Source organism: Garra rufa, chromosome 25, assembly GCF_049309525.1.
Source record: "Garra rufa chromosome 25, GarRuf1.0, whole genome shotgun sequence".
Lineage (NCBI taxonomy): Eukaryota > Metazoa > Chordata > Actinopteri > Cypriniformes > Cyprinidae > Garra > Garra rufa.
The window spans coordinates 20,753,354-20,764,187 of NC_133385.1; the positions used below are offsets into that span (position 1 = coordinate 20,753,354).

At 35.4% G+C, this 10,834-nt stretch overlaps 1 protein-coding gene across 3 annotated transcripts in view; it reads left to right on the forward strand.

Annotated features, from left to right (window-relative positions):
• ppip5k1b (diphosphoinositol pentakisphosphate kinase 1b) overlaps positions 1 to 10,834 on the forward strand; it is a 53,012-nt gene that overhangs the window by 9,834 nt on the left and 32,344 nt on the right. For all 3 annotated transcript variants that reach the window (XM_073831371.1, XM_073831372.1, XM_073831373.1), the window contains exons 2-13: positions 2,034 to 2,405; positions 2,475 to 2,667; positions 3,083 to 3,173; positions 3,265 to 3,350; positions 4,628 to 4,782; positions 4,862 to 4,963; positions 5,041 to 5,202; positions 5,302 to 5,423; positions 7,203 to 7,304; positions 7,401 to 7,487; positions 7,640 to 7,715; positions 8,103 to 8,212. In XM_073831371.1, the coding sequence (XP_073687472.1) occupies positions 2,265 to 2,405; positions 2,475 to 2,667; positions 3,083 to 3,173; positions 3,265 to 3,350; positions 4,628 to 4,782; positions 4,862 to 4,963; positions 5,041 to 5,202; positions 5,302 to 5,423; positions 7,203 to 7,304; positions 7,401 to 7,487; positions 7,640 to 7,715; positions 8,103 to 8,212 (1,427 nt within the window). In that variant the 5' untranslated portion in view covers positions 2,034 to 2,264. The remainder of the gene's footprint in view (positions 1 to 2,033; positions 2,406 to 2,474; positions 2,668 to 3,082; positions 3,174 to 3,264; positions 3,351 to 4,627; positions 4,783 to 4,861; positions 4,964 to 5,040; positions 5,203 to 5,301; positions 5,424 to 7,202; positions 7,305 to 7,400; positions 7,488 to 7,639; positions 7,716 to 8,102; positions 8,213 to 10,834) is intronic.

Here is a 10,834-nt window from a genome sequence, read left to right on the forward strand (position 1 = left end):
GAACTACAAAACCGCTACTCGACGACCCAAACTTAAATAGTGCTGTTATGGCCGATAGAGGGTCACAAAGCGAATACGAAAGTGCCGTTTCACCCTGTTATGAGTTGATGAACCACTGACACGAGTTCGGAAACATTATTTTAAGGTAAAAACAACTCTTTAGTGTTGACAATTCCGCCTCCAACCTGTAGAGGGAGCGTTGAGGGAAAAGTTACTTAGTGTTGCTTTAAAGGTCCCATATTGTCAAAATCGAAATTTCCTGGCTTTTTTCATGATAACTGAGGTCTAGGGGCTATGTAACTACCATATGAGTTTCAAAGCAGTCAATTCACAGTAAACTGCACACAGCCTGCTTAAAGTAGCTGTTCATTTTCACGAGCCGCTGTGACTTCCGTAAAGATGTGACGTCCGATCTACTCAGTCACCGCCTTCAGTCACCACCCCGAACACCAACCACTGTCCCACCCTCCTTTTGTCAAACCCAAACAATATCGTGTCCATTCCATTGTTGAGAAACAACAACACGAAAACAAGTCGAGAAAACGCTGTTCAGTCCATGGATGTCAGGAAACTACATCATTGCACAGGCTTCAGAACAACGTTAATATAAGAGACCAGTGGCACGTCAACTTCAGCCTCTTTCACACAGCGATTCCGGTTAATACACGGATAATGTGTCCCATGATTTGTTCCGGAGTTGTTTAATTTGGTTCATTCACAGTTGTTTTCCGGAATCTGTGCGTGCTTTACACACAACCCATAAAGACATGTGACGTTTGGATGTGAGATGTAATGCAACGCGTACGATTCACTAAACCTAAACTAACCTGAACAAACTGTGCTTCAGCGCTGATAGTGCGGAGCTGGCTCTGCCCGATCGCTGCTTCATTCCACTTTGCATGTATTTTTTCGTCGTGAAGAGTCGCATGATAACGTGCATCATCACTACAACACTGCCTTTATGGTTCTGGCTTTTGTTCACACAGCGCTCGTTCCCGTAATTTTCCAGAATCAGCGCGCATTGTGAAAGGGGCTTTACTAAAGCAACAGTTATGTAGCTTACTGCATTCGGTGTTTGAAAAAGAAAAAACATTAATGATCATTCTGAAGTATCCTGTTGAGTATCAGCAGGCTAGGCTCTCTCTATTGCTCTGAGCTCGCTTACAGCATACATGACCGTAGTTAACTGTAGTTGGCCTGGCTGTGCATCACTCAGAAAACAACAGGCCAATCAGAAGAGAGGCTCATGAATATTAATTAGATGGGCCAAAATCGACCTGTTTTTGACAGAGCTCCAAAAAAAGAAGCTGTAAAAATATATTGAGATGGATTTTGGCACTTATACCGCAAATATATATTCTTAAGGACATCAACAACTAAAATAAACCTCCAGAAATGTGTACAATATGGGACCTTTAACAAAGGAGTTAATGTGAGTGTCCCACTTCAAGTCCTGAGAAATTGTGGTCCAACATGAGATGGTAAAGCTGATTTTTCAGCATCATTACTCCAGTCTTCAGTGTCACATGAATCATGATCCTTCAGAAATCATTCTAATATGCAAATTTGCTGCTCAAGAAACAATATTTATATATAAACAACACTCTGATGGATTGGAAGTTTAAGGACAGCATTTGAAATCTTATAAATGTCTGCACTGTCACTTTTGATCAATTTAAAGGAATAGTTCACCCAAAAATGGAAAATCTATTATTAATTATTTACCCTCATGTTGTTCCAAATCTGTAAGACTTTCGTTCATCTTCAGAACACAAATTAAAATATTTTTGATGAAATCCTTGAGCTCTCTGACCCTGCATAGACAGCACACAACTGATGCGTTCAAGGCCCAGAAAGGTAGGAAGGACATCGTTAAAATAAAAAATATCTTAATTTGTGTCCCAAAGATTTGGAACAACATAAGGGTGAGTAATTAATGACGGAATTAAAATTTTTGCGTGAACTATTCCTTTAATGCATACTTACTAAGTATTAATTTCTTATATATTGTGTGTTGACTTTTTTTTTTGCAGGTAAGAAGAAGAAGAAAGGATTTTGTGAGAGAAATTAATCAGGATTAACTCACCCCAAATCTGTAAGGATTAAATACACTGTCATTTTCTAAGACAGCCTTGGCTTTGAAGTCACTTCTGGACCCTAATCTGACTGGATTACAATTGTCGTCTGTCTAATGTTTCCACCATTGAGCTTCAGCACGAGATGGTGTGCTGGGAATTTGGCTGTTTGACAGAGACTCGACAGAAATGTCGAAGTCAGGTGGGCAGGGGATGTGCAACAGCGCACTTCCCCGGTTCCAGATTGGAAGTGAGGGTGGGGAAAGCAGAGAGCTGGATGACATGAGGAACATCTCAGGACATTACGGGGAGGAGGAGGATGAGGATCAGGTACAGAACATTTTTCTCAATGGATGAGAGTTTTATAAGTGATGCTAATGAGATATCGTCTTCTATTAGTCAGAGCAACAGATTGTGGTGGGGATCTGCTCTATGATGAAGAAATCGAAATCCAAACCAATGACTGAGATTCTGGAGAGGCTTTGTAAGTTTGAGTACATCACCGTGGTCATTTTTCCAGAGGAGGTTATACTCAATGAACCGGTGGAGAAGTGGCCGTTGTGTGACTGCCTCATTTCCTTCCATTCCAAAGGTACCTGCCATCACACAGTTTCACACCCAATCATCTTGAAATCTTGTGTGTCTCAGAATTATTAAAGGATTAGTTCACTAATTAGTTAGATTAGTTCACTTCCAGAAGAAAAATGTCCTGATAATTAACTCACCCTCATGTCATGCAAGATGTTCAGGTCTTTCTTTCTTCAGTCGAAAAGAAATTAAGGTTTTTGAGGAAAACATTTCAGGATTTTTCTCCATATAGTGGACTTCAAATGCGCGTTAAAGGTCCAAGTTGAAGGTCCAAATTGTAGTAAACTAATTCTTCAGTGCTGCCTTTAAAACAGTTTTAAATTATATTAAAATGTTTAAAAATGTTTCAAAGTTTGGCAACCCCAAAGTTTGATGTTAATTAATGCAAATGGATATAATTTTTTTTTCTTATCTTGAAGGATTTCCCCTTGACAAAGCAGTAAGTTATGCCAAACTAAGAAACCCACTCCTTATCAACGACCTCAACATGCAGTATTTCATTCAAGACAGGTGTGGTAAATCATTCTCTGAAATAGTTATGGAAAGCAAATATTGTTGTAAGAGTCGGCTGAGACATATAACTATATACTCACTGCTTTAGGAGGGAAGTGTACAGGATTCTAAAGGAAGAGGGCATTGACCTTCCACGCTATGCAGTGTTGACCCGGGACCCCGACAGACCAGAAGGTAAAGGTTATTACCTTGAATTAAGTTTATTCAGCCATGAGCTTTAAATAACAATTGCAATTTGTATCAGAAAATGGCATACAGTTGAGGTCAAAAGTTTACATACACCTTGCAGAATCTGCAAAATGTTAATTATTTTACCAAAGTAAGAGGGATCATACAAAATGCATGTTATTTTTTATTTAGTACTGACCTGAATAAGATATTTCACATAAAAGCGTTTACATATAGTCCACAAGAGAAAATAAGAGTTGAATTTATAAAAATGACTGAAAAATGTTTACATTTGCTTGATTCTTAATACCGTTGTTACCAGTGATTCACAGCTGTTTTATTTTGTTTAGTGATAGTTGTATATGAGTCTCTTGTTTGTCCTAAACAGTTAAACTGCCTGCTGTTCTTCGGTTTTTCAGCATTTTTGTGTATTTGAACCCTTTCCAAAAAGAAGACGACAATACAAAAAGAGCCAGGGGTGTAAACTTTTGAACAGAATGAAGGTATCATATTTTTTTTATTTAGTACTGCCCTTTTTATTTAGTACTGCCCTAGAGAAGATACTTGTGTGTTTCCCAGAAGACAAAATAAAAAGTTAAATTTACCCTGATCTTCAAAAGTTTTCAATCCCAAGGTTTTAATGCATTTTGTTTCCTTCTGAAGGAAAGTGTGCATTTGAACCTTCTGTAATAGTTGCAGTCCCTCCGTTGTCCTCAGTGTGACAAGATGGATTTCAAAATTATAGTCATTGTTGGAAAGGGTTCAAATACACAAAAATGCTGAAAAACCCAAAGAATTTGTGGGACTTGAATGATTTTTCCTGTTCAGGACAAACAAGAGACTCATGAACAATTATCACTGAACAAAAAAAAAAACTGTGGATCATTTAGGTAACAACACAGTATAGGAAGTGATATAAACTTTTGAATAGGGTCATTTTTATAAATTCAACTATTATTTTCTCTTGTGGATTATATGTAAACGTCTTTTATATGAACTATCTTATTCAGGTCAGTACTAAATAAAAATAACATGCATTTTGTATGATCCCTATTATTTTGGTAAAATAATGAACATTTTGCAAATTCTGCAAGATTTATGTAAACTTTTGACCTCAACTGTATATATATATTTCCAAAATCATGCATATACTAGCCTTAATTTAGTTTTTAAACCCATTTGCTGTTTTTTTTTTATGAAATTTTCCTAAAGTTCCTCATAGTGTGGACATAAATACTCTCTGTATTGCGAAAGATAGTGACATTTTGACTTTGCGGCATTAGAATGTAACCTGGTGGAGAGCGAGGACCATGTGGAAGTGAACGGGGAAGTATTTCACAAACCCTTCGTTGAGAAGCCCGTCTCCGCAGAGGACCACAATGTCTACATCTATTACCCAACCTCAGCTGGTGGCGGCAGCCAGCGCCTCTTTAGAAAGGTACATTACTGATAACTTTTTTTTTTTTTACACAGTTTAAGTTTTGTTTGGTGTGGAGCTCATACAGTCCGTCCTGTAGATTGGCAGTCGGAGCAGTGTGTATTCTCCAGAAAGTACTGTTCGTAAGACTGGATCTTATATCTACGAGGAGTTCATGCCTACAGATGGCACCGATGTTAAGGTACATATGATTTACATATAAAGACACTATTGTATGTGGTGGCCGGATAGTATGTTTATTCCATATGGATGTTGTAGGTTTACACAGTAGGACCTGATTATGCTCACGCCGAAGCCCGTAAGTCCCCTGCTCTGGATGGGAAAGTGGAGAGAGACAGTGAGGGGAAGGAGATCCGCTATCCTGTGATGCTCACAGCAATGGAGAAGCTTGTGGCCAGAAAAGTGTGTCTTGCATTTAAGGTGAGCTTCACAAAGGAAAACACAAAGTGTTTTGTCTGTAGATGTACATCAAGAATGATAATGAATGTGTTTTTGTCTCATAACGTCTTTCCAAACCAGCAAACAGTCTGCGGTTTTGACCTCCTCAGAGCAAATGGTCACTCGTTCGTTTGTGACGTTAATGGTTTCAGCTTTGTAAAGAACTCCATGAAGTACTATGATGATTGTGCCAAAGTCCTGGGGTAGGTGAGGCCGTGTTGCTGTCTTGTTGTCTGTGGTAACTCGAAAATTTCATTGTCATGCAACTTTTTACATTTTACTTGGGCTGGGTTTTGACACAAATTTCACAATTCGATTCTGATTCACAAGCTTTTGATTCGATTTCCAATTTGATTTGATATTGATTATTTTGGATATATAGCATGTACGGTATATGCCAAATTTTCTCAAGGAAAAAAACTCAACTAATGCTGTAAAATACACATGAGAGTCAGTTGCTACTATGTTACTATTATATTGAAGGTTAAAATTTGCTGATTTGTATACAAACACAATTATTGTGTAAAATTGTGCAAATTATTTAAATTATTCAAACAAATTAAACATAGAAGTGTAAAAATGATAATGAATATGTTATATGGTGCATATTTAGCAAAATGCTCATCTCTAGAGTTAATTTTTCTACCTGACTAACAAGTTTATGATCACACATTTTTTTTCTGAAGTAAGTGATGTTACATGACATTGTTTACAAGCTATTATATTGACGTCTTTCCGTGGGTGAAACACTTATTGAGCGATTACATGAGACATAATACGGATTTCAGTAAGTTGACATACCTTCGGATAACTTTGGATGTTTATTCATGTTTATTTCAGGCTGAAACTGGTATTAAAGCGAAGGAGATGACAGTGATCAGCAATCTGTCACTCTATATTAAACAGTGCAAAAACAGCATTTGTTATTTGAATATTGTAATAAAATGAACAGAATTTTTAATCTGAGACCTTGTTTCGTATAAAAAAGTAACAAAGCACAAAGATTATTGCAATTTATTGGATGAAAGGTGTAAATATTCCGTTCATGAACTGAAAACAGGCTAGACTAATCGATTCCTGGGATTTACGAATCAATATTGTTTTCTAAAAATGAGAACTAATTAAAAACAAGAAATCTTTTTTTTTTGTTTTTTTTTGTTTTACAAATTTTTTACTAATCCATAAAAACTGCATATGCTGTCACCTTTTTAATTTGTAATTTGTTCAAGTATCACATTTAATTCAATTTGTTACTTGCTGTTTCTTAGTAATTATTTTTTAATAATACTTCAAAATAGTTTTAAAGCAAATCTCACAAATCTTTTTTTCATCAGTATAATTTTTAATTTATTTTTTTATTTCAACACATGCTCATTAAACTAACAATCAGTTTTATTTATCTCTGAACTAAGCTTTCAATTTAAAATGTATTAAACCAGTCTAAACTGGATTGCTAGTCTCCCAGTCTGGTAAAGGTGATCGGTTGTTTGGTTTTAGAGTGTTTTTGGGCACTTTTCTGCTGACCACCAAGTTAAACCAGCTAAATACTAGGATCTAAAACCTAGGATCTAAAGGCTAGGATCTAAAACCTGCTTAAACCAGCAAAGACTAACAAAACAGCATGTTTTTTTTATTTATATAACACTTAATAACACTTAATAATATATAACACTTACAGTACAGGTCGTTTTAAATCAGCTTAGCAGTAATAAACAAGAAAATAATAGTATTAATGTTACAAAGTTCTTCAATTTCGAAACTAATACAATTTCAGCTCTAAAGCTACTCTAAATAGACAACGGTGTCATTATCCACTTCAGTTTAGTCCAGTGATGGTTCAGTTTAGTTCATTAACAGGGTTAATGTTGCAAAGTTCTGTAGTTATAAAAGGAACTCAGTTCAACTATAAAGCAGCTCTACAGAAGCCAATAGTGTGGTTATTTTTTAGATATTTAAGCTCACACATAATGTCTTTCATTCAGGAACATGGTGATGCGGGAGCTGGCTCCTCAGTTCCACATTCCCTGGTCAATCCCCTTGGAAGCAGAGGACATCCCTATTGTCCCGACTACCTCAGGAACCATGTGGGTGTACCATTCTTGTCTTAAGAATACATATACTCAAATCAAACGCTTACTATGAGTGTTGTTGCTTTTGAACATGTCATTTCTTGTCTGAAGGATGGAGCTTCGTTGTGTTATTGCTGTAATTCGCCATGGCGACCGTACGCCCAAACAGAAGATGAAGATGGAGGTCAGGAATGCCCTGTAAGTGATAAATTCAAATAGGCTGCTTTCACATTGCAGAATTGAATGGAATTAAATTTAGAGCATTCATTTTTGCATTTAAAGTGCTTGTCACATTGTGTCTGGGTCAAAGTATTTTATCTTCTGGTTATGTCTGATTCCATTTCTCTCAGGTTTTTTGAATTGTTTGAGAAATATGGTGGCTATAAGACCGGAAAACTCAAGCTGAAGAAACCAAAACAGCTCCAGGTGGGTCTATTTTGAAGTACAAGTGATTAATGCGGTTAATTTATTTTTTTTACAAGTGCAACTTGTTCTGTAGATCCAAGAACCGACATAACATTTCAGTTTCATAACAGGCTTGCCTCCAGCCTAATGATTTACTTAGTAAGGGCAGGAATTTGCACCACAGGGTCAAAGGTCAAACAGAATTGAGCTGTCTTTTTTAAGATGTAGTGTTATGTCTGGAATGCTGCAGCCATGAGACTCATCGGCATGTCATGGACATGTGCATCTGTTGGGTTTTGTGTAAACAGTTGATTTTGGCTTTGGCCCATTTGATCTTATTTGTGACAATGTGCAGTTGTTATTTTTACATCATTATGAAAACCTGAACACTTTTTTGATGTTTTACAGGAAGTGCTGGACATTGCTCGTCAGCTTTTGGCAGAACTGGTCCTACATAATGATTGTGAAATTGAGGAGAAGAAATCCAAACTAGAGCAACTGAAGACAGTTCTGGAGATGTAAGTAAAGAAGTTCAATAGCTGTCATACCAAACCCTCTGTTTCCAACCCTTTGAGTTTATGTAAAGCTACTGTACACACACCATCACCTCATCTTGATCATTTCTAAAATATTAGGATTCATTCTGTCTACTCTTTATGCCTCTGAAAATTCCCACTTCTCTTTTTACATCTTGGGGCACAAGGTCTTGCTGAAAGTATAATAATTCATAGACATATATTGGATTTTTTGAATGGAATGTGCACAAATGCAAATATTTTGTACACAAAGTTTTATCAGTTTAGCCAAAATGGAATAATTGGAAAGGAATTAATTATTGATTACATTTTTTAAATTAAAATATAAAATAAAAAAAAGTTACATTTTTAAAATCAAACACATTTGACGTATATTAAAAATATATTTTGTGTTATTCTCAAATGTAACATCACTGTTAATGGTTGCTAAATAAGATAACTTTAGTACTTTTAATTGTAACTAGATATGCACCGATATTTCAGTTTTGCTCAATACAAAGAAGCCGATAAACAATTGTTCAGCAAAAATTAAAATTCTGTACTGTTTTGAAATAAATACAATTTAAAAATTAAGTTGAAATGAGCATGTACTATTAAAAATCCAATATCTACCGATAAAAAAAAAAAATCTAATATTGGTTGGTTAAAGATATAGTACCGATATAATACGTCTCCTTACTTGTACCAGCGACATTTAGATAGGATATTTAGTGTTTTAGTAAAATCACAATTGAAAAAAAAAAGTGTATGTTAAGTTTGCAGATCTTCTTAGACTTGATTTTGTCATTACCATGACACAAACATAGCCAAAACTTACATTGCTCCCTGTAGTAGCAAAATTTAGGTGGGAGATTTAGCGTTTTTTGAAGGCAAAATCACAGAGGAAAGTCAATTTGTAGAAACTTCTTTGGAATCAGTGCAAGCCTAGTCAGACTTGATTTTGTTGTTAACATGACACACACATAGCCAAAACTTACATTGCTATCGTCTAGTGTAATTATTTGTGTTTTTATAGATAAACTTCATTTGTCCAAAGGTTAAAATGTAAAAATAGTGGAAATGAGGATGTACAATTAAATATCCAATATCAGCCACTGCCGATAAATAAAATAAAAAAAATCTGTAGTATCGTCTGGTTAAAGATATGGTACCGATATCTTTGGTTAGGGAGACGTAATATATCGGTACCATAATTTTAACCAGCCGATATTAAGAGTTTTTTTTCTGTAGTGGTTGATATTGGATATTTAATTGTACATCCTCATTTCCACTATTTTTACATTTTAACCTTTGGACAAAAGAAGTTAATCTGTAAAAAACACTAATAATTAAAGTAGACTAGAAGATATAATAGCAGTGTAAGTTTTGGCTATGTGTATACTTTGGATATATTACGTCTCCCTAGTTGTACCAATAAAATTTAGGTGGGAGATGTCGGTTAGTGTCTTTAGAACACAAAATCACAAAGGAAAATCAATATCAACCGATACCGATAAATAATATTTAAAAAAAAAACAGGTCAAGCCTAGTCAGACTTGATTTTGTTGTTAATGTGACACACATATAGCCAAAACTTATATTGCTATCATATCTTCTAGTCTAGTTTAATTATCAGTGTTTTTTATAGATGAACTTCATTTGTCCATAGATCAAAAATAGTGGAAATGAGCATGTACAATGAAATATCCATTATTAACCGCTACCGATAATTAAAAAAAATAAATCTCTAATATAGGCTGGTTAGAGATATGATACCGATATATTCCGTCTCCCTGGTTGTACCAGTGAAATTTAGGTGGGAGATTTAGCGTATTTAGAAGGCAAAATCAGAAATGAAAATCAATTTGTAAAATCAAGTTTGCGGATCTTCTTGGGAATCAGTGTAAGCCCAATCAGACTTGATTTTGAAGTTAACAGGACACACACATAGCCAAAACTTACATTGCTGTCATATCTTCTAGTCTAATTTAATTATTAGTGTTTTTTTAATAGATTAACTTAATTTGTCTAAAGATCAAATGTAAAATAGTGTAAATGAGCATGTACAATTAAATATCTAATATCAACCGCTACCGATACATTTTAAAAAAATCTCTAATATCGGTTGGTTAAAGATATGAAACCGATATATAGTGTCTCCCTAGTTGTACCAGTGAAATTTAGGTGGGAGATTTAGTGTTTTTAGAAATATCGCAAATAAAAATTAATTTGTGAAGTTTGCATATCTTCTTGGGAATCAGTGCAAGCCTAGTCAGACTTGATTTTGTTGTCAACATGACACACATAGCCAAAACTGACATTGCTATCATATCTTCTAGTCTTAAGAATCATGGGTACTTATTTCAGGAGAAACCTGATATTTAATGAACAGCTAAATGTATGTAACTGACTTTAGTGTGACCTTGACTCATTTGCTTCCTTAGATGTCCTCATGTGGATGAGTTTCTTAACTTCATTCATTTTCTCTCTCTTCTTCTCTCTCTGTGTCCCTCTTTGTGTCCTGGCCATTCTCTCCAAAGGGAATCCAGCCTGAATGATAATCAGTGCGCACCCTCATATCCCCTGTCTCTTTAGAAAGCAGGCAAAGTGGATCATAACCCTCAT